The following is an 18,908-nucleotide window of genomic DNA, read 5'->3' on the forward strand; positions in this document are numbered from 1 at the left end:
TCCGTCATAGTGAAGAGGGAGCTGAGTGTAAAAGCAAAGCTCTCAATTTACCGGTCGATCAACGTCCCTACCCTCACCTATGGCTACGAGCTGTGGGTAGTGACCGAAAGAACGAGATTGCGAATACAAGCGGCGGAACTGAGCTTCCTCCGAAGGGTGGCTGGCCTCTCCCTTAGAGATAGGGTGAGAAGTTCGGCCATCCGGGAGGGGCTCAGAGTAGAGCCGCTGCTGCTCCACATCGAAAGGAGCCAGCTGAGGTGGTTCGGGCATCTGACAAGGATGTCTCCTGGGCGCCTCCTGGGGTTGGTGTTCCAGGCATGTCCCACTGGGAGGAGGCCCCGGGGCAGACCCAGGACATGCTGGAGAGATTATATATCTCGGCTGGCCTGAGAACGCCTTGGTATTCCCCCGGATAAGCTGGAGGAGGTGGCTGGGGAGAGGGAGGTCTGGGCTTCTCTGCTTAGGCTGCTGCCCCCGCGACCCGGCCTCGGATAAAGCGGATGAAGATGGATGGATGGATGGATGGATGGATGTTTTCATAATTTCTTGTCTACTATGTCTTTCTCCTCCTAACTCCTTTGTGCATTATCATCATCTCCTGAACTGATTTCAGGGCTCTAACACGTGAAAGCATGCATAAACATGTTTATTGTCATGCATACTTATAGCAGATGAAACATATCACCCTCACGTCTCCGGAGAGCTAACAATGAGCTATCTAAATGAAGACAACAGCTAGTTATAAGTAGAGATGGCACGATACCACTTTTTTATGTCCAATACCGATACCGATATCATAAATTTGGATATCTGCCGATACCGATATGAATCCGATATAGTGTGTTTTAATCAATAAAACTGTTTTTTTAAAAATATCTTGCTGCATTTTGTATAAGTTCATACTCAAGTTTAAAACAACAACTACACTAAAGCTATTCTGTTATACCTATATGCAAAAAAAAAATATTTCATAGTTCAGCAATACTGATCAATCTAATAAACTTAGACCTACACCATCCTCCCTATTCTGGTATTTTAAAGAGTACTTAGCGTAAATATTAAGCAACCTAACTAATAGGGTTCCAACTCCCAGCAACAACAAAAATAAATAAATAAAAAATAGGGAACCACCCCTCACGCTCCACCTCATGATGCTTAATCGACGTAATCAACCTTAATTTGATGCAGTGTGAAAAAAAAATGCACAGAAATCAATTATTTTTCAAGAAATATTAAATAGATTCAACATCTTTCTTCAACAAAATTGCAGACTGCACAGATGGTACCTTCCCAAAGGAAAAAGTACTATAGCTTACTAGGGTATATTAGACTTAATAGTCACTATATACAGTAATTGACTTCTATTCATTTTACATCAAATTAAAACTTTCGGTGTAAGATTCGGATAATTATTTATTAAAAGCTAGACATTTTAAATGAGAATAAGAAAGAAAAGTATGTCTTTGTGCCCCCTTTTCCCTGTTAATGCCCTATCGGCCCCCCTGGCTAAACTTTGCTAGATCCGCCCCTGCACAGTTACCAGCGTCAGCTACGTAGAAAAAGATCCTGGAGTAGAAAGTAATATTAAATACATTCTAACAATAGCTGATCAAGCTTAAACGTGCTGCTGTTGTTTAGCCGCTGGTTTCCTCTTTCTGGTGCAAAGTGGGCCAAAAACAAACCAGAGAGATGGACTCGCGACAGAAAAGCCGATCAGCTGATCATTAAGCAGTTTCATGATTGAAGTAGCAGCAAGAAGAGGCAGTCGCTCCATATATCGCTTGTTAAGCTTAACGCAGGAATGCTTTACAAACATTCAGAGATGGACTTACACACTTGCTTTACTTCTCTCGGGGATAACTTTGTCGGAGATGAAATGCCGGGTTGCTAGCGAAGCTCCACATGCTATCCAGACCACCGACAGGTCCCGCATGCCACAGCCGCTCTATCACGTGATGCATACTGCTCCGACGTGCTAACGTTCTGAGGTGAGTTACGGCGTGTTGCAAGTTTTGTGAGGTGCTTTCGTGATATTTAATGGATCGGATTACATTTTTTATTTTTCTCCGATATCCGATCCAGTAATTTAGGTCAGTATCGGACCGATACCGATACGTAATATCGGATCGGTCCATCTCTAGTTATAAGCGAACATTATGCCAGCTAATGTTGGACTTGACTGTTCTAAAAAACACTTTTTCCTTCTGAAAACATCACATCATATGAGAGCTTATTTGATAAGTGTCCAACTTCAACAATGTTAGATGTGCTAACAGTAGCTAACAGCAGCTAATAGAGGCTAACAGACGGTAATAGAGGCTAATAGCAGCTACATGTGTTTTAATCACTTCACTTTATTATGATCTATGATAAAGCAGGCCATGCTTTGCAAGTCCCTAACCTATGAGTACACAGTAGTGTGAACAACCTTTAACCCTGACTAAAATGTTTATTCATTTTAACACTGAGAATGAAACCATTTACTGCACCACCCAAAACCACACACTAAAATCAGGAGTTGTCCACATACTTCTGACCACAAAGTTCACATAGTTATCTGAGACCTGCAAGCATGAAGAAAGCAAATACTGAAACTTTTTCTTTGTTTTTGTCCTGAAAAATATTAAGCAATGCATTGTTAAAATCTGATTTATAGTTATGTGACCTTATGGCAACTTAATCTGACTAAGAAATCAACAGTCAGGCGAAAATTCACTGACTTGAAAAGGACTAATGAGCTCCATCAACCACTCAAAATCCTTAACCTCATACTCAAAAGCTATGATCTGTTGGCTCCAGCAGATGATGATAGGAATCGTAAACACACAGGAACAACCTCTCTTTAACAGCTTTTAATGAATTTCCAGGTCATCTCAGAGGAAAACCACAGTTTCCTTCTGCACACCTACAGCACCCAAAACCACACATCAAGTCGGCCCTCCCTTTCTGTTCACCCCAAAGAATCCTAATGAAAGTTTCTGGGGAAGTTCAGTGATACCATTGTGCCCCACAAAAGAAAGTTCAGCTCAGTGTCAGAGGTGTCAAACATAAGGCCCCGGGGCCATTATCAGCTTTCTGTGGTCCAATAGATATGGGTTTGCAATGTGTTAATTACACAGCACTAAATGAGGTTTCTTTACTGTCTTGCTGTTTTTAAGCTTTTTTTTTTTAGCTTTGGTTTCTATTTGGATTTTCTTACTATGCTTCTTGTGTTTTAGGCTCCTCTCTCAGTTCCACACTGTGTTTCTTCTGTACACTACCACTTGTTCTTCTTGCCTCTGTTTTTTGTTTGTTATTTCCTGTTTTGCTTTGAGGTTTAATTTTCATTTGAGCGTCACTTTCTGTTGTTGCCTCCTAGTTTTCACTTGCTCTCCTGCTACTTTCTTAGGTTCAGCTATGTGTCAGCACAAGTATCTAATCAGTCAATAACATTGCAGCAACTCAATGCTTTTAGGCATGTAGTCATGCTCAAGGCAACCTGCTGATGTTCAAACTGATCATTGGGGTGGGGAAGGAAGATGATTTAAGTGACTTCAAAAACTGCTGACCTACTAATTTTTACAGAGTTTACAGGGACTAGTCTGAAAAAGAGAAAATATCCAGTGAGCAGCAATTCTCTGGGGGAAGTGGATCTCAGAGGTCAGAGGAGAATGGCCAGACTGCTTTGAGCCTAACGTAAGGTTTAAAGTAAACTTAAATAACCACTCATCTCAAAGTATCTCTGGAACCAGTTCAGTTTTATTTATATAATGCCAAACTACAACAACAATTGTCTCAAGGGGGTTTATATTGTTGAGGTAAAGACCCTACAATAATGCAAAGAAAACAGAGAAAACCCCAACAACGATATGACCCCCTAGGAGCACTTCCTTTGGCAACTCCCTTTTAACAGGAAGATACCTCCAGCAGAATCAGGGCAGGAAGGGGCGGCCATCTGCCAGGATTAGTTGGGCATGAGTGGATGACAACAGGACAAAGACATGCTGTGGAAGAGAGCCAGAGATTATTAACACATCAAACATCAAACACATGAAACCTGGGTGCCACTCCTGCAGCTAAAAACAGGACACAGGAGGTACAATTAGCGCAGGTTCACAATAATAATAGTAATAATAATAATGATGATGATGATGATGATTAGTGGTGCAACGGATCACAGTTGATCCGTGATCCGAACCGCTCCCACTCCACGGTTTGGCACGCACGTGATCCAAAGATTCGAAAAAGAAAAAAAAGCGGTCCAAGTCGAGGAGCAGAGTTTGCGGCATTTAAGCAGCCCTTTGCTGCCCAATCCGACCGGGCTAAAGCTATTACAAAAGCTATTGGGGTCTATAGCTGCAGACATGAGGACGTATTCCGTTGTGCAAAACAAGTGGTTTAAACATATGATGAACATGGTTGAGCCACGCTGTGATATCCTGTTGCGCGTCCACTTCAGTAAAAAGCATGTATGAGCAGGAAAAGTCTAAAGTTATGGCTGAACTGTCCCAGGATTCTTCTGTTTCCCTAACTACAGATGGGTGGATCTCCAGGGCAACATAAAGCTACGTGACCGTGACCGTGACCGTGCATTATATCACAGCAGAGTGGTACATACAAAGCTCTGTACTGCCCTATATTGCACATTAATTTGTTTTATATGAGTTTTTATATGAGTCTTACGTTGAATGTTTTTTAATGGGCAAAAAATATGTAAATAAATAAATGGCGAGTTACATTTTTCTTGTCTTTTTTCTTTTTTTGCTGATCCAAAAATCGATCCGATCCATGACTTAAAATCGTGATCCAATCCAAACCGTGAGTTCTTTGACCCGTTGCACCACTAATAATAATAACAGATAATAGAAGACTGAATAATTGTTGCTTGCTCTGGTGACTCTTGAATTGTGCTCCAACGTTTGGATGATAGGTCAGAATTTGGCATAAACAACATAAATGCATGGATCAAAAGCTACTGTTTAATGGTGTGGGGGATATCTTCTTGGCATACATCTGAGCCTTATTTAACACTAAAGTATTGTAGCTGATCATGTCCATTCCTTTATGGCCAGAGTGTACCATCCTCTGATGGTGGAATCCATCACGGTGATGTTCAAATTATCTTAATTTTGGCCTCCACACTGACCAATCCAACAGAGCACATTTTGGATGTGATGGAACAGAAAATTCCCATCATGGATGTGCAACCAACAACTGCAGCTGTGTGTTGCTATCAGAGATGGGCAGTAACGCGTTACTGTAATCCGATTACTTTTTTCAAGTAACGAGTAAAGTAAGGGATTACTGTTGCAAAAACGGTAATTAGATTACCGTTACTTTCCCGTAGGAACGCTGCGTTACTGCGTTACTAAAACCGTGATTTTTTGCGAGAATGTCTCATGACAGTGACGTAAGCGAGTGCGACGTTTGTGGCAACAGCTGTGTGCAGATCAACAGTGGATCATATATCGAGTGGGGAGAGAGTGTGAGCGTGCAGCGTTTAAAGCGTGGAAGTACTGACCTTACTTTGAGCTTGATTCCATAAAAAGTGACAAAAACATTAGTGTCCGTTGTGCGTGGGAAGAAAACTTCTTTTTACAGCGAAAAAAAACCCCTAAACTTCCAACAAGCACCGAGTAGCTACGACGTAATGGGAAACTCACAGAGAAACTCGCGGATTCTTCCACTGACCGCGGCACACCTGCACCAGGGTAAACCTCCGCCTACCCCACTCCTGCTTTACAGGTGAAAATAGAGCAACAGGACCGCTGAGTCTTTGACTTTATTTATTTTCTGCTGTGTTTTACTTGCATCTATTTGAAAGACTGAGTGTAAACACAAAAAATATTTTATTTTATGAGCTGGAATGTGCAGAAAATAGGTTTAAATATTAAACAAATTTCTTCCAGTCAGAGAATGTTGCATATAATTACATTTTTGCTTGATGCATAAAGTTAAAAGAAAAACTAATAAAACAAGTTTTAAAAGGAGACTTTTCCATTTGATTACATTTTGTATGATGGATTATGCAGAAAAAGTAGAATTGACCTGAAAGATCTATCGCTTTATCACCTATTCAGGTTGTAAATCATGTTTTTAAAGAGTAACTAAGTAACTAAGTAATTAATTACTTTTGAAAATAAGTAATCAGTAAAGTAACGGGATTACTTTTTTGGGGAAGTAATCAGTAATTAGTTACTGATTACTTTTTTTCAAGTAACTTGACCAACACTGGTTGCTATCATGACAATATGGTCCAAAATCTTTGAGGGATGTTTCCAACATGTAGTTGAATCAATGCTACAAAGATTTAAAGGCAAAGACAGGGTTCAGTCCTCGCAAGGTGTACCTAATGAAGTGGCACATGAGTGTATAGTCATGTCTTCAGTTTATCTTGGCTGTTTACATCGCCTCTTCAATCTCCTGTTTCTCTTGCTGTGCTTTAGATTTATCTATGAGTCTTTGACTTTCTGTAGCCACTGAAGTTCATCTTTTGTTAAATTATTCTGACACCCATCCTGCATGTGGGACTTTTTTATTTATGTGAGCTAAGAGGCACCAGTCAGTCCACTCAGCTTTTCGAAGTTCTGGCGAGCCTCACTGATGGGGAGGAGAGCCAAACGTAAAAGAGCACTGGAAAATTGGCAAATTGGTGTGAAAAGGAAAGTTGTTTGAAATATAGATATGGGTTTTTTGTTCTTTTTAAAAACATTTTAAGCTTTGTTTTGCTAACACTTTCCATTTTTCTGAGCCACTATACTGTGTTGTTTTGGCTAACAGATATTTAAGGTTTCTGCAGAAGCCTTGAGAGAGAGATTTGATGCCTGAGCTGATCGGGTTGAGCTAAAAATGATTGAGAAATATAATTTATGAAATAAGAACATTTTTAATATCTCCCTTATCAAAAGTAAACAATAGGGGTATCATAAATCTAAATATCTTTAAAATAAATTATTCCTTTAGCTCCCACCTGTGTGTGTGTGTGTGTGTGTGTGTGTGTGTGTGTGTGTGTGTGTGTGTGTGTGTGTGTGTGTCAGTTAAATTGCTATGCAGAAGGGTGCACTGCCACCTTCTGGTTAAAATTCAGTAAAAGTTTTGATTCTTTTTTTACCCAGAAAATGAATTTGAGTATCTGTTCTGTTTCATTTATCTACTCCAGTGACCCATATTTTAAAATGTACTAATGTTGTTTTGGTTTGTTATTTTTATACATTAAGAAAAATATTATTTAGCCAATTCTCTTTGACTACTTCTTACAAAAAATGTAATTTATTTCATTCACATTAGGAAAAAAATTGGATTTAAAACTTAAAGTATGTTTGAGTGAACGATACGTTGCAGTATGTTAATATCGCTCTTATAGGTGAAGTTATGACTCTGTAAGATTTCCATCAATAACAAATGATAACGAACGCCATCATAGTCAGGCTTTTTATCTTTTGTTTCTAATTAATTCTAAATAAACATCTAATAATTAAAATATTTATTTTATTATATCAGAGACAGATAAATTAGGTGAAGGTAAAGGGCAGTATTCCCTCTAACGTTGCATTAAGGAACCCCAAAGTCACATCATATACATGCAGTGTCCAAATGTACCTGTTTTACCCTGAAACTGCCTGTGTGTGTATACCGTGTAAAGTCATGCTAAAGAAACTGTTTTATGATACATAACAGGAAAACCACACTCACTGTCTCTGTGGGTTAGGAAGTCTTTAAATTATTTTTTTCTCTTGGGTTCTGCCTATATTTCAAGTCTAGACACGCAAAATGTGCGTCTGAGCGAGAGTGTGTGGGCTGATGACGAAAAACAAGTAGTGCATTCTTCTTTCTAATGAACCCTCAGCTCAGAAAAACAAAGCCCCCCACTGTGGTCCACATGACTCAAACTGAGCTTATCGCACTTTTCTGTTTGTGTATGGCTGCTGCAGCTCGTCTCTGATATTAGGACGGCCTGTCTGCAGGTTCAGCCTCCTGCAGACTCTGCGAGTTCAGCAAAGCAGATCATAAGTAACTTTTACATTGATAAATAGTAAAGAAACACATTTCCAGCTCTATTTTTTTATTCTTAGATTCTGCTAGAGTGGCCTTTCATGATTATCACTTTAAAAGAATCCTTATTTATCTCATGCCGGACTTTCCAGAACAAATAAAGCTTCTGACAAAAAGTTTCATTTTTTAAATTTTAATCAAGTATTTTGTCTTCAAGTGTTATTAAACAACATACATTTGCATCACATAAATATTGAAAGAACATTAAAATAAGGTAAATTATTCAGTTTTTCCATAGCTTGTTAAACATCAGAACTACACATCAGTTCACAGTAACAGTGCTAAAAACACACTCATGGCTTACAAATTACACATTCACTGATTCTATGTCAAAATTCCACATTAACAGTAACCGAGCATTCAGCTTTCCAGCATTTATTAAATGTGAATTTATTTATTGAATGTAAATGTAAATATGATAATCAAATGTACATATCCGTCTCCTTTTATCCATCTACCTTCAGTCTGAGGCTAACATGGCTGAAAATACATTTGAAAAACAGCAGTGAATTATAACCCATTTACTAAAAATAATCCACAAACCTTGTGATTATTCAAGAACAAAGGATGGTTCTGGGTAGTTAAGCTTGTACTTCCTCTGTAATGTTAGCTGGCTCCACACTTCTATTGGTTAGTGGATGTAAACAGTAGAAAGAATATAGTTCCTTTATGCAACTGCTCGCAGCAAGGCTTGTGTTTTGTTTCAGATAGTTATTTTAGACAAGACCCATTGACTTACTAAAACAGCTGGACACTACTGTATTGTAAAATTACTGAAACATGAGCATGAGGTGCATTTGCTGTTTGTGCGGTTATAAACACAGACTGAACACAGATGTGTGACCATTCAGAAATGCCTTAAATGTGAGTTCTGTGGGGAAACAGAGATTGGCTACTATAAAACCTTTAGTGATGAGCTTAGCTGGTCGTTTTGACTCTTATTGAACAGAACATTAAAAGTCAGTCAGATCCATAAAAGTCAAATCTTCACATTTAACAGATTATTTTCTCTCGTGTTTGGCTGCCACAGTACTGTCCAAAACTCTTGAGCCACCCTTCATTTCTTTATATTTTGATTCCAAGGAGCAAGGCTTTTTTGCAATTTAAAGTGGTGTTGACTGATAGTTCTCCAGGCTTTTGTGTTTTTCTTCAGCGGCTTTTTCACTCATTTTCAGTCCAGTTTAGTATTTTCGCACGGACAAAGGGTTACCCAAAGAGTTATTAGCTGAAAACCTGACGTATCTTGTCATGTTGTGCAGTGTGTTCTTAAAAAATTTGAAGAAACTGGACAAGCGAAGACAAACAATGAAGTATCAGACCTAAAATCTATCATCAGAAATGGTCCCAAGTTGAAGGGTGGCTGTTAAGAAGCCATTTACAAGGACGGGAAACAGGAAATGAAAGCTAAGGTGTCCCAAATTACATAAAAATTAGACAGAAAATCAGTGGCAACTTTTGGTTCTGCAGTAAGTAAAGAAGAGGATGTGGAACAAGGTAGAACAGTGTCTACAGCCAACTGTAAAACATTGTGGAGGTACAGTCATGGGCCTGGATGACTGAGAACTTTCACAGACATAAGTCATGGGCCCGGTTTGGAGCTGCTAAGGCAGGCTGTATATTCTGTATTTTCATTATTGTTTGCACATTTCACTAAGCTTTTGATATGTCCCTAGCAAAATATGAAGAAAATCTGACTATGAAAAATTTCTTTTCATAGTCAGATATTGCTCACCATTGGAAGTTTAATATTGCATCACTTACTTTGTATTAGCATTAAGTGACAGTGACAGCACCAGAGTGATTTGAATCAAATAGACAGTCCTAAAACCTTTGTAGTTTATGGAACAGGCCAAAAAGAAAAATACTCTGTCCCTATATTAGGATGCACGATCTTTGGAGGATAAGTTAGTGTAAGGATGTTTTTTTTATTGTGTTCCATATTTACTTTTTACTTTCTATCCATCCATTTTATAACAGCTGGGCCCAGGTCGCGGGGGCAGAAGCCTAAGCAGAGAAGCCCAGACCTCCATCTTCCTAGCTACCTCCTCCAGTTTGTCCAGGAAAACATCAAGGTGTTCCCAGGAAAGCCAAGAGATATAACTGCAACAGAATGTCCGGGCTGGCTTTGTTCATTATTTGTTCCTTTTAGGCTGAGCAGCAGTAAAGAACGACTAACCCAGGAGAAATCTCAAGTAAGATTTGGTCTTTTCATATGATTGGGTAAAGACAAGAAAAATCTAGAATATCAATATGTCTGTGAAGGTTCTCAGTCATCCAGGTCATCGTAGTCAAAGAAGCTTGCAAAGAAAAGCGTCTGGACTTCTTTAAGTTACTTGAAAACGTAAAGAAGGTAACGTAAAGAAGTCCAGACACTTTTCTTTGCAAGCTCCTTTGACTAGAATATCAATATAACATTTTAATTGGATCCATCTTCATTCGAGGAGTCACTCTTGCTTTGGTTTCCTCCTCCTGCACATTCGAAGCCACGTGAATCGTATGACTGCCACTACACAGGCTGTCAGCATAAACAAGATGACCAACAAAAAGCTTATAACATCCACAGAATGATACACATACCAGGGCATCTTATAAGACTCGGTGCGTAAATGTGCAGCTCCTTTGTGCCTCATAACAAACTCAATCCAGTAAACTGCAGCATCCAGAGGATGCATTGGTCTGTCTCGGTGGAGAGCAGACAGATGCTTCATGTTGTTTCTGTAGGAGGGATTGTTAAGAACTTCTTGTAGGACTTTGAGGAAATTCTGCTGGGTGACTTTTGTTACATCCACCATTTTAGCAGCTCCTCGAACTTCCATTCGCAAAATGTTTTCAAACTGGTCAAACAGCAGGGGAATGCCAATAATTGGCACACCATGGTACATGGACTCATAGATCCCATTGGTGCCACCATGAGCCACAAAGGCTTTTATCTTTGGGTGACCCAGCAAGTCGTTTTGGGGCATCCATTTCACCAGAAGGGTATTGTTCCCCACATTGTTGGGGCATTCACCAGCATGCCTCCATACGACCTTTTGAGGAAGCTGAGCAAAGGCAGCTGCGATTTCTGAAGTTATTTCTATTGGCAAACCATTCACCAGCGTCCCCAGAGACATCAGGATGAAGCCGTGTTCTCCTGAACTTTCAACAAACTCCTCCAACTCTGAAGGTAAGGCCTCAGCAGGCTTACACTGAAATCCTCCAATGTAGACAATGTTCGGCATGGTAGGCCTGGGGAATTCGAAGACAAAGTCCACTCTCATGAGCCACAGGTCTACTCCTTGAAGAAGCTGATAGAAGTTCACATCTGGGCCTAAGTACTTTTCTATCATTCTATCATAGGGAGGACACACTATAAACTTGTCAATGCAGGTGTTGAGGAAGTAGTGGAATGTGTTTTTGACTCTTTCAAAAAAGGTCATCTTGTCAGATATGGCATTTCCAGAAGTTGGGACATATGACGTTGGTGATGGAGCAACCACAAAATGACCTTCCCCACTGGTGATCCATCTGACGTTAAAAACAACTGGAAGCTTTAGTTTGTGGGCCACTATAACTCCAACAGGAAGTCCAGGGTCCATAAGAACCAGGTCAAAATTAGAGTCACGTATCTTCGACATTAGAGTCTTGTTCTCAAATATTTCTACACCTAACAGACTAGCTTGTTGGTGGATTTTTGATAATGAACCTATCATTTCCCAGTAGAACTTTATGAAGGCCATCAAAGATGCCCCTTGTTTTTTGATTTCCAGTATCTTGACCAGGAAAGCTACATAGAAGTCCTGCTCCTCTATGCAGACAGCCTCTGGTAAGGTGACAGTGATGGAGCTGTAATGTGGTGCCTCTTCTTTGACATACCAGCTAGTGGCTGTGCGGACCACAGTGACTTCATGGCCTTTGGCGTGGAGGCTCTGGATCAGCAGGTTCATGTTCACCCAATGGCTGCCATCAACGGGGAACACCAGAATCTTTCCACCTTGGACAGGACTTGGAAGTAGTGACAAAGTCACCCCCAGAAGAAATAGAGAAACTCCTGGAATGCTCCCCATGGATCAAGTCTGAGGAAAACCATAGAACAATTATAATTTAACTGTTAAGTTCACAGTCAATGTTGCAAGTATGATTGTACAAGTGATGCATAAATGACATCTTGAATTTCTTCCAACTGGCAAACTTATTTAAGTTGCAGGACCCACCAGATTACAGAATTATTGATTGAGTTGAAAGGGTTGTCTTTTTGAATGGTGCTACTTAGATAGCTTTCTTATTTCTAAGCAGGTAGTTAAAATTGCCTAAACCTGGCAGGTGTGCAAAAATAAAGGTAAAAAATAAAAAGAGAAGAAAAACAAATACTAGTTCAAAACAAAAAAAACCCCACAGGACTCTAATCACAATGTCCTGGCAGACAATACCATGTCTTTACATGGATTTTGTAGGTCTTGGGCGAACAATTGTCTCTCAGCATCTAATACTGTTGCAAAAGTTTTGAATATAATGGTAAGATATGTATTACCATATAATGGTAAGACATAGGCATGCACTGTGTCATGACCTGATATGAATGAATGCATCCATGTATGAAGGTTAAATACTTCAAGTCAAAGTCAACTTAATTGTGAGTTCTGCTCTATGTTCAGGACATACACAGAAATCAAATGTCATATCCTCCTGATCCACAGTGTGCATACAGATACAGATTCGAAATTACATATTAGGTCTCAGCATATTAAAATGAATTACACAAGATACATTAAAGCCTAGATTCTATTATTGCTTTCTATGCACAAATACATTTGAGGCTTACAAGAATTCTTAAAGGTATATACGCTATTGCATTTCTTTATGTAAAAATATAAAGTATCAATGATTTATTAAAAGCCTCCATCAATTATTGCAAGTGAGGAAACATCAGAATGAAAGTCCTTCATGTAAAGTAAAGGCTAAGACATGGAGCATCTTTTTGAGAGCAGATAACTCTGAGTGGGTAAAGAGGTGAGGGAGCAAGTTCACTATCACGACAGCCTGGCTGATGAAACCTGGTGGAACCACCCAGAACTTTTCTCTGGGGTCACGAGACTAAAAAAGCTGTGTGAGGGGTTTGTGGGATCACCCGCAATACTAACAGTTTTGTAGAGGGAGGGAGAAGATTGAGGCCCCAGATAGCTTCCCTGCTCCATTTACTATATTCTGTGGCTCAAGGTGGTTGAGTCTTCAAACCACACAGAGATGCAGCTGGTGAAGATGCTCTCAATCATGCCTCAGTAGAAGGTGCACATGATGGGTACTAGGGCTGTCACTTGTCTAGATTGTTTTCACTGCACCACATACTAATTGAGATACCTCACTTCTGTAGTATGTCTCATCATTTTTGCTGTTGAAACCCACCATAGTTGTATCATCAAATCAAATCAAATCACTTTTATTGTCACGTCACATCACTGGTACAGCACATGTGAGTGAGATTCTTTTCTGCAAGCTTCACAAGCAACAGTGGTGTGCAAAACAAAGAAATGTAAGAAACAAGCCAATTATAAGAGCAGGAATGTGAGAATTATGAGAATAAATATATGTACAATTTCAGGATGTGCACAATAATGTATGTATGTGTGCCAAACTTTGACAATATCCCTATAAAGTTGCATCACTGCATATTGTTTAGTTTGGACTTTGTTAATTTGACTGAACGCCAAAAATAAATATAAATAAACCATAAATAAACCTGCAAATCTAATAAAGAGGTTATTGCTGTAGTGTGGGGTATGGTTGTGGGTCAGCAGAGTGAAGAGAAGACGACTCAGCAGACATCCCTGCTTGATGTGCTGTTGTTGACCTGAACTGCTGGTGGCCTCTCAGTGAGGAAATCCAGCAGTTAAATACAGGGGGAGGTGTTTCCAAGTGTCTATTAGAGACCCAATACTGTACTTGTGTCTTGGCAAAGACAAACACAATAAACTATTACTCAAGAAACACAAAAAAGGACCGAAGGCTCTGTATAAGCAAGACAGAGAAGAGCCATTGTGTCTAAATATGCCACTTTCTTGGTGTGTGTCAATCAGTCCATGGCTGTTTTTGCCCTGGGCCAAAATAAAATGTTGGCAAAGCTATAAGAGTATAATGCATCTAACTAGTGCACACAGTGACTTTCCACTACAGTTGGTGTTTTATGCACATTTTGAGTCATCTGGAAGATCTGCACAGTATCAGTGGAAAATCTTCCACAACACTTAATGTAGGATATATAGTGTGTCACTCCTTACAGAACATTGATAGTGTAATAATGCAATGACACAGTCACATCCAGCAACAACTCATTTAAAAAACTAAATGGAAACGATATTTGTAAAGTGAAATACGTCTCTTCAGAGATAACCCAATCAATAATCAATTGGTTTCTATGTAAACGTGTCTTCTTTTCTAAATGTCTTTTCCACAACTTGAAAAGATCTCATTTCACCTTGAACATTTCAGCCGACTTTCTGAGGTTGTGAGCTGTCTGCCAAAGCTGTCTAAAGTTTTATTTGTTTTGTTTTTGTGTTTTTTTTCCGGTAGCATGTACTTCAGACAGCTCCAAAAAGCTTGACTTTGGCCAAACAGGGCCAAATCATAACATTATTTAGTCCAAAAACAACATCCATGGACAACTGATGATTACTGGTTTTGCGCCTGGAGGTCCCTGTCATCATAATGGTGGTCTATTTGTTATTAAATGACCATACTATACTTCAAAGGTTGTATTCAATGTACAAAGCACCTATAGTGTACCACTGGTGAGCTCACACTGCGTGTATTCAAAACACTGCATTTAAAATGACTTGGAACAGTTTAATAACATCACTGTCTGAGCGACCAACAACAACAAGAGAAGAATTTTTGCCAGATGTCAGAGATCAGTGGAGCTTTTTACTCTGCGTATGTGTTGAATCACTTTAAAACTCGAGCAGTTGATTAATATATGTCTGTTTCTCTTTCTGTGCAGTGACTTTGTGTCTGCAACAATCGTGTAACATAAAGTCGCAGAATCTTAGAGGTATGTGGCTGACATCATTGTGGAGGCAGATGCCCCCACAAGATCTTCTCTGGTTATTAAAATAATGGTTTGTCACATTCTGCTCATAAATGCACACTGTGTGCATTAACTCTAAATATACAGTTCTGTGTAATATAGCATTTTAATTCTTCTTTAAGCCACATTTCCTGTTGTTTTCTGCAGCTATCATTTGTAAATTAAACCATACTAAAAACCACTAAATGCCCAACCTGTGCTCTATTTATTGCTACATTTAACAGAGGTTAAGTAACACCCACACCTCTTTGAACTCTGACTGGATTGGATCATGACATCATACCTAGAAAGATGCATCACTGCATATTGTTTAGTTTGGACTTTGTTACTTTGACTGAATCTGTCCAGGCACACATAATACTTGCAACAAACTCAGAGCTTTTTGGAGTAGTTTCTGCTATAGGAGCTCCCTCAAGGATCACTTTGCCATAACGAGATCACACACAGGCTAACCTCACTGTGTAACATGAAATGTTGCAACAAATCAAAGTTCAGGGGGTGTATGTATGTCCTGAGTAATGCCTGCAGTCTCTAATTTCGTCATCTACATTTAGCAGGGATTTTCTAACAAGCTAAAAACACCAAAGAGGAAGAAACATGCCCTTGTATTCAGTTTCTTTTCTGAATGCCAGCTGCTGAAGAAAAAACAACTAAGTCTTCTGAGTTTATTTTTGAAGTGCTGAGTAAGCATTTATAATAGTTTAACTGTTACTGTGAAGGATAGAAAGTGTTGTAACCTACCTTAAATGCCTGAGAATGTGGACAAAAGTACTTTGGATCCTCTCTGAGAGAAAGGAGCTCAGCTTCAGAGTGCAGGAGAAAAGAACCCAAATCCTAATTACTGTGTTGCATAAGGTGGGAGGAGTGTGTAACCCGTGGGTTTCATATGCATGTGCGCAGTTTAGGGTTGGGAGAGGAAAGGGAAGTAGTCTTCCTACAGAGCACATACTCTGTGGCACACACACAAAAACTGTGGAGTAACACAATATCTTCTTAAACAGAATAAAGCCAGTGTGGTCTTGATCTGTATGAGCTCAACCAGTGAGATATCCCTGTTCCTAGAAAGTAAGAACATTCCAATGACAAAAGAAAAAACCTGGAATTGCAAATTCTGGGAGTTTGCAAAAGCTCTCGGCATTCTCAGGAAATAACCTTGAGAGAACCAATAGGTTGACACTGGAGCAATGCACACAGCAGCCCTCACAGCTTCCTGTGACCTTAGTGGAACAATACAAAAAATAACATTTTAAAGAGGTGCAACATTTATACAGTTTTTAATATGATTGCATTTGTATAGTAATCAGTGTTAATCCCAACACCACAGTGCTGCTGATATACAAGGTAAAGACAGAATCAGACTCATCAGAATGAATGCCTGTTTAATCTATAAAAGTAGCATAAATATATATCCTTTAATATCTGGGAACATGTGAAGCTTTTTAGCTCTCGAAAAAAGTGTGGAAAATTACTAGAGGTCAAATAATTACCCCTCGAATGGAAATTCATAGTGATTAGACTGCACCTGCAGGGTGCGCAGCCGCTACTGACTTTACCTACTTAATTCTCATAATTACTTACACACAGCCATGGCTAATGGATCAAACCAAAGACGATACCTATGCCATAAAATATGAGCATAAATGTGATTTATTTGTGTGCATGAAATGGGAGACATGAGCTTTCTTGATACTAGCAGCAGGGGCTGAAAGATTCACGTTGAATTTTGACTGCTATTCGGTGTTGCTCTTGCATTTTAGTTTCTTGGAGTCAGAAATAATCATGTAGTGGATACATGTGTTGGTACACGTGTCAAAAGCCAGCCACTCTCCAAACTTTGAGTCTTAAAAAAATGTAAAAATACAAGTTATAGAAAACGTCTCCCATGATGCAGTTGTTATAAAGGTAGACCTTACCCCCAGAAAACAAAAAAAGGTTTCATGTATCAAGCTGTAAACATCTTTCCTTCTGCTGTAAAGTCTGTGAGGACTGGCTCGCGTTTGGAGACAGCAGAGGAACTGCAGAAGTTGCACATGTAAACATGTAAACACTTTCTTATTCATTTTTGAACCTTATAATCCTCCCACTCACCCACTCCTGTAAACCACTATTGCCCATTGATTAAAATATATCTAAAAGATATATCTAGTGTTCATTTTAATTTCAAATCAAAACCCACAAGTGTTGAGCAGTCAACACCACCGTTTAGGGTTTTTCCCTTATACCAACTTCAGTATTCAAAGCACAGATTCAGACCACCAGAGTTTCATATGAAACAAATGAAATAAAACAGCAAAATAATTTAGAGTTTGGTTTCTTTTTCTCTAATCAATACAAGGTACCAGGTTTTTTAGGGGCTAAATGTTGATCTTGTTTGTAAAATGGTGTTGATATCAGCGAAATAATCAGCTGTAAAACTCTGTAGATTTGAGGGAACTGTGGAATAAGGTTGAAATGAATCAAGGCAGTAAAAGTTCATTCAAACAATGAAAGGGTTTCCTCTTATGAGCTGTGACCATGGAGCTGGTAACATTCATACTTTTAGAGTCTGTGTGTGAAAAATGACCGAATGTGGTCTTAGAAACCGAGGACGTTTCCAGGATATTTCAGATGGGTAGCCATGAGCACAATGCTCAGCCGAAATGCAGAAATTATGACACAAAATTTAGCTTTAGCAAAATGTTTATTACATACCCACAGTAAATGTTCTTTAAGTAAAAAAACTCCTTGTGCTGATGATAATTATTGATTTATTGGTGTGTATATCATGTCAGTGTTGCAGCTGGAGATGATTATAATTACTTATATACTGCTGTTTAGCTTTGTCTACAATGTTACAGCATCATATATTAGTGGCTTTATGTTTCAAAATCTGTTAATTAAAGTGTAACTGATGCTTTGACATAAATTCAGATTAGACTTTTTTTTTAATTTTATGCAATTATATAAAAAATGAATTACTGTTTTGGTAAAACACCAATAAAAAATACTCCATGTAAAAAGTCAGTAATAAACTCGAATCATATTTAGGAGAAATGTAATGGTGCTGAATTAATAAAATAATAATACAGCAGTAATTGCTTATGAAAAGCTTCTTATGATGCTCTTGTTCAGCAGCCTGATTGATGTGAGAATGTGTTACCTGTCCAAGCCTGCAGAGATGTGTCTAACATTTTCTGCCTTTTTCTCTGTCCTAACCAATGACTGTATTTCAGAACAGGAACCACGGGAGGATTCAGCCTGAAGACTCACTCTGTTTAATTATTAAGCATTAGGCTTCCTGATGGTTTGGTCCTTTGTTGATAAGTTTCAAATGCTGTGCTTAAAGCTTAGTCAGACAAATTAAGCCAACCTTTACCTCCTCCCACTATCAATGGGATAATTGTATATGTTTACTCATGCATCACTGTGCAGCACAGCACATAACAGCAGACAGTCTACGCAAGGATAACACAAAAACTGCATGACATGCTATTCACTTTTCTTAAGTTTATTGGAGAATTACTTATTGAACTCATTTTGGTAGCTAACTGCAAGGTGAAAGACAAAACATACAAACCACGTGTGTTTACATGTGGAAAACATAAATGTGTTCAATATGTAAATAAAGTTTTTTAATAATAAGAAATGTCTTATAATATATGTTAAAATCCCATGCAACACATACAACAATGCAACCTCAAACTTCTTAATGTGTTTTAATTTCATAGACTACACATGCAGAAATTCCTGCCCCTTTCACACAAAATGTGGAAATATGTTTGTTTTGAATTGAAATTTCATGTTTAAATGACTAAGTCTTCTGAGAATGTCTTGCTGA

The 18,908-nt window shown here is 38.8% G+C and overlaps 1 protein-coding gene across 1 annotated transcript; it reads right to left on the reverse strand.

Annotated features, from left to right (window-relative positions):
* Window positions 1–8,184: 8,184 nt before the first annotated feature.
* Window positions 8,185–15,968, reverse strand: LOC308390663 (UDP-glucuronosyltransferase 2B31-like). Its single transcript, XM_080872894.1, has 2 exons — window positions 15,833–15,968; window positions 8,185–12,086 (listed from the first exon to the last, which is right to left on the reverse strand). Exon 2 carries the CDS (start codon window positions 12,075–12,077, stop codon window positions 10,476–10,478), a length of 1,602 nt encoding a protein of 533 aa, XP_080729020.1. The 5' UTR covers window positions 12,078–12,086; window positions 15,833–15,968; the 3' UTR covers window positions 8,185–10,475.
* Window positions 15,969–18,908: the final 2,940 nt, after the last annotated feature.

The sequence above is a fragment of the Rhamphochromis sp. 'chilingali' genome (genome assembly GCF_963969265.1).
Source record: "Rhamphochromis sp. 'chilingali' genome assembly, chromosome: 22".
NCBI classification, from domain to species: Eukaryota; Metazoa; Chordata; class Actinopteri; order Cichliformes; family Cichlidae; genus Rhamphochromis; species Rhamphochromis sp. 'chilingali'.

What these genes read in the sequence shown, in the direction of transcription:
- LOC308390663 (XM_080872894.1), bottom strand. Translation starts at nt 12,077, where the DNA reads ATGGGGAGCATTCCAGGAGTTTCTCTATTTCTTCTGGGGGTGACTTTG.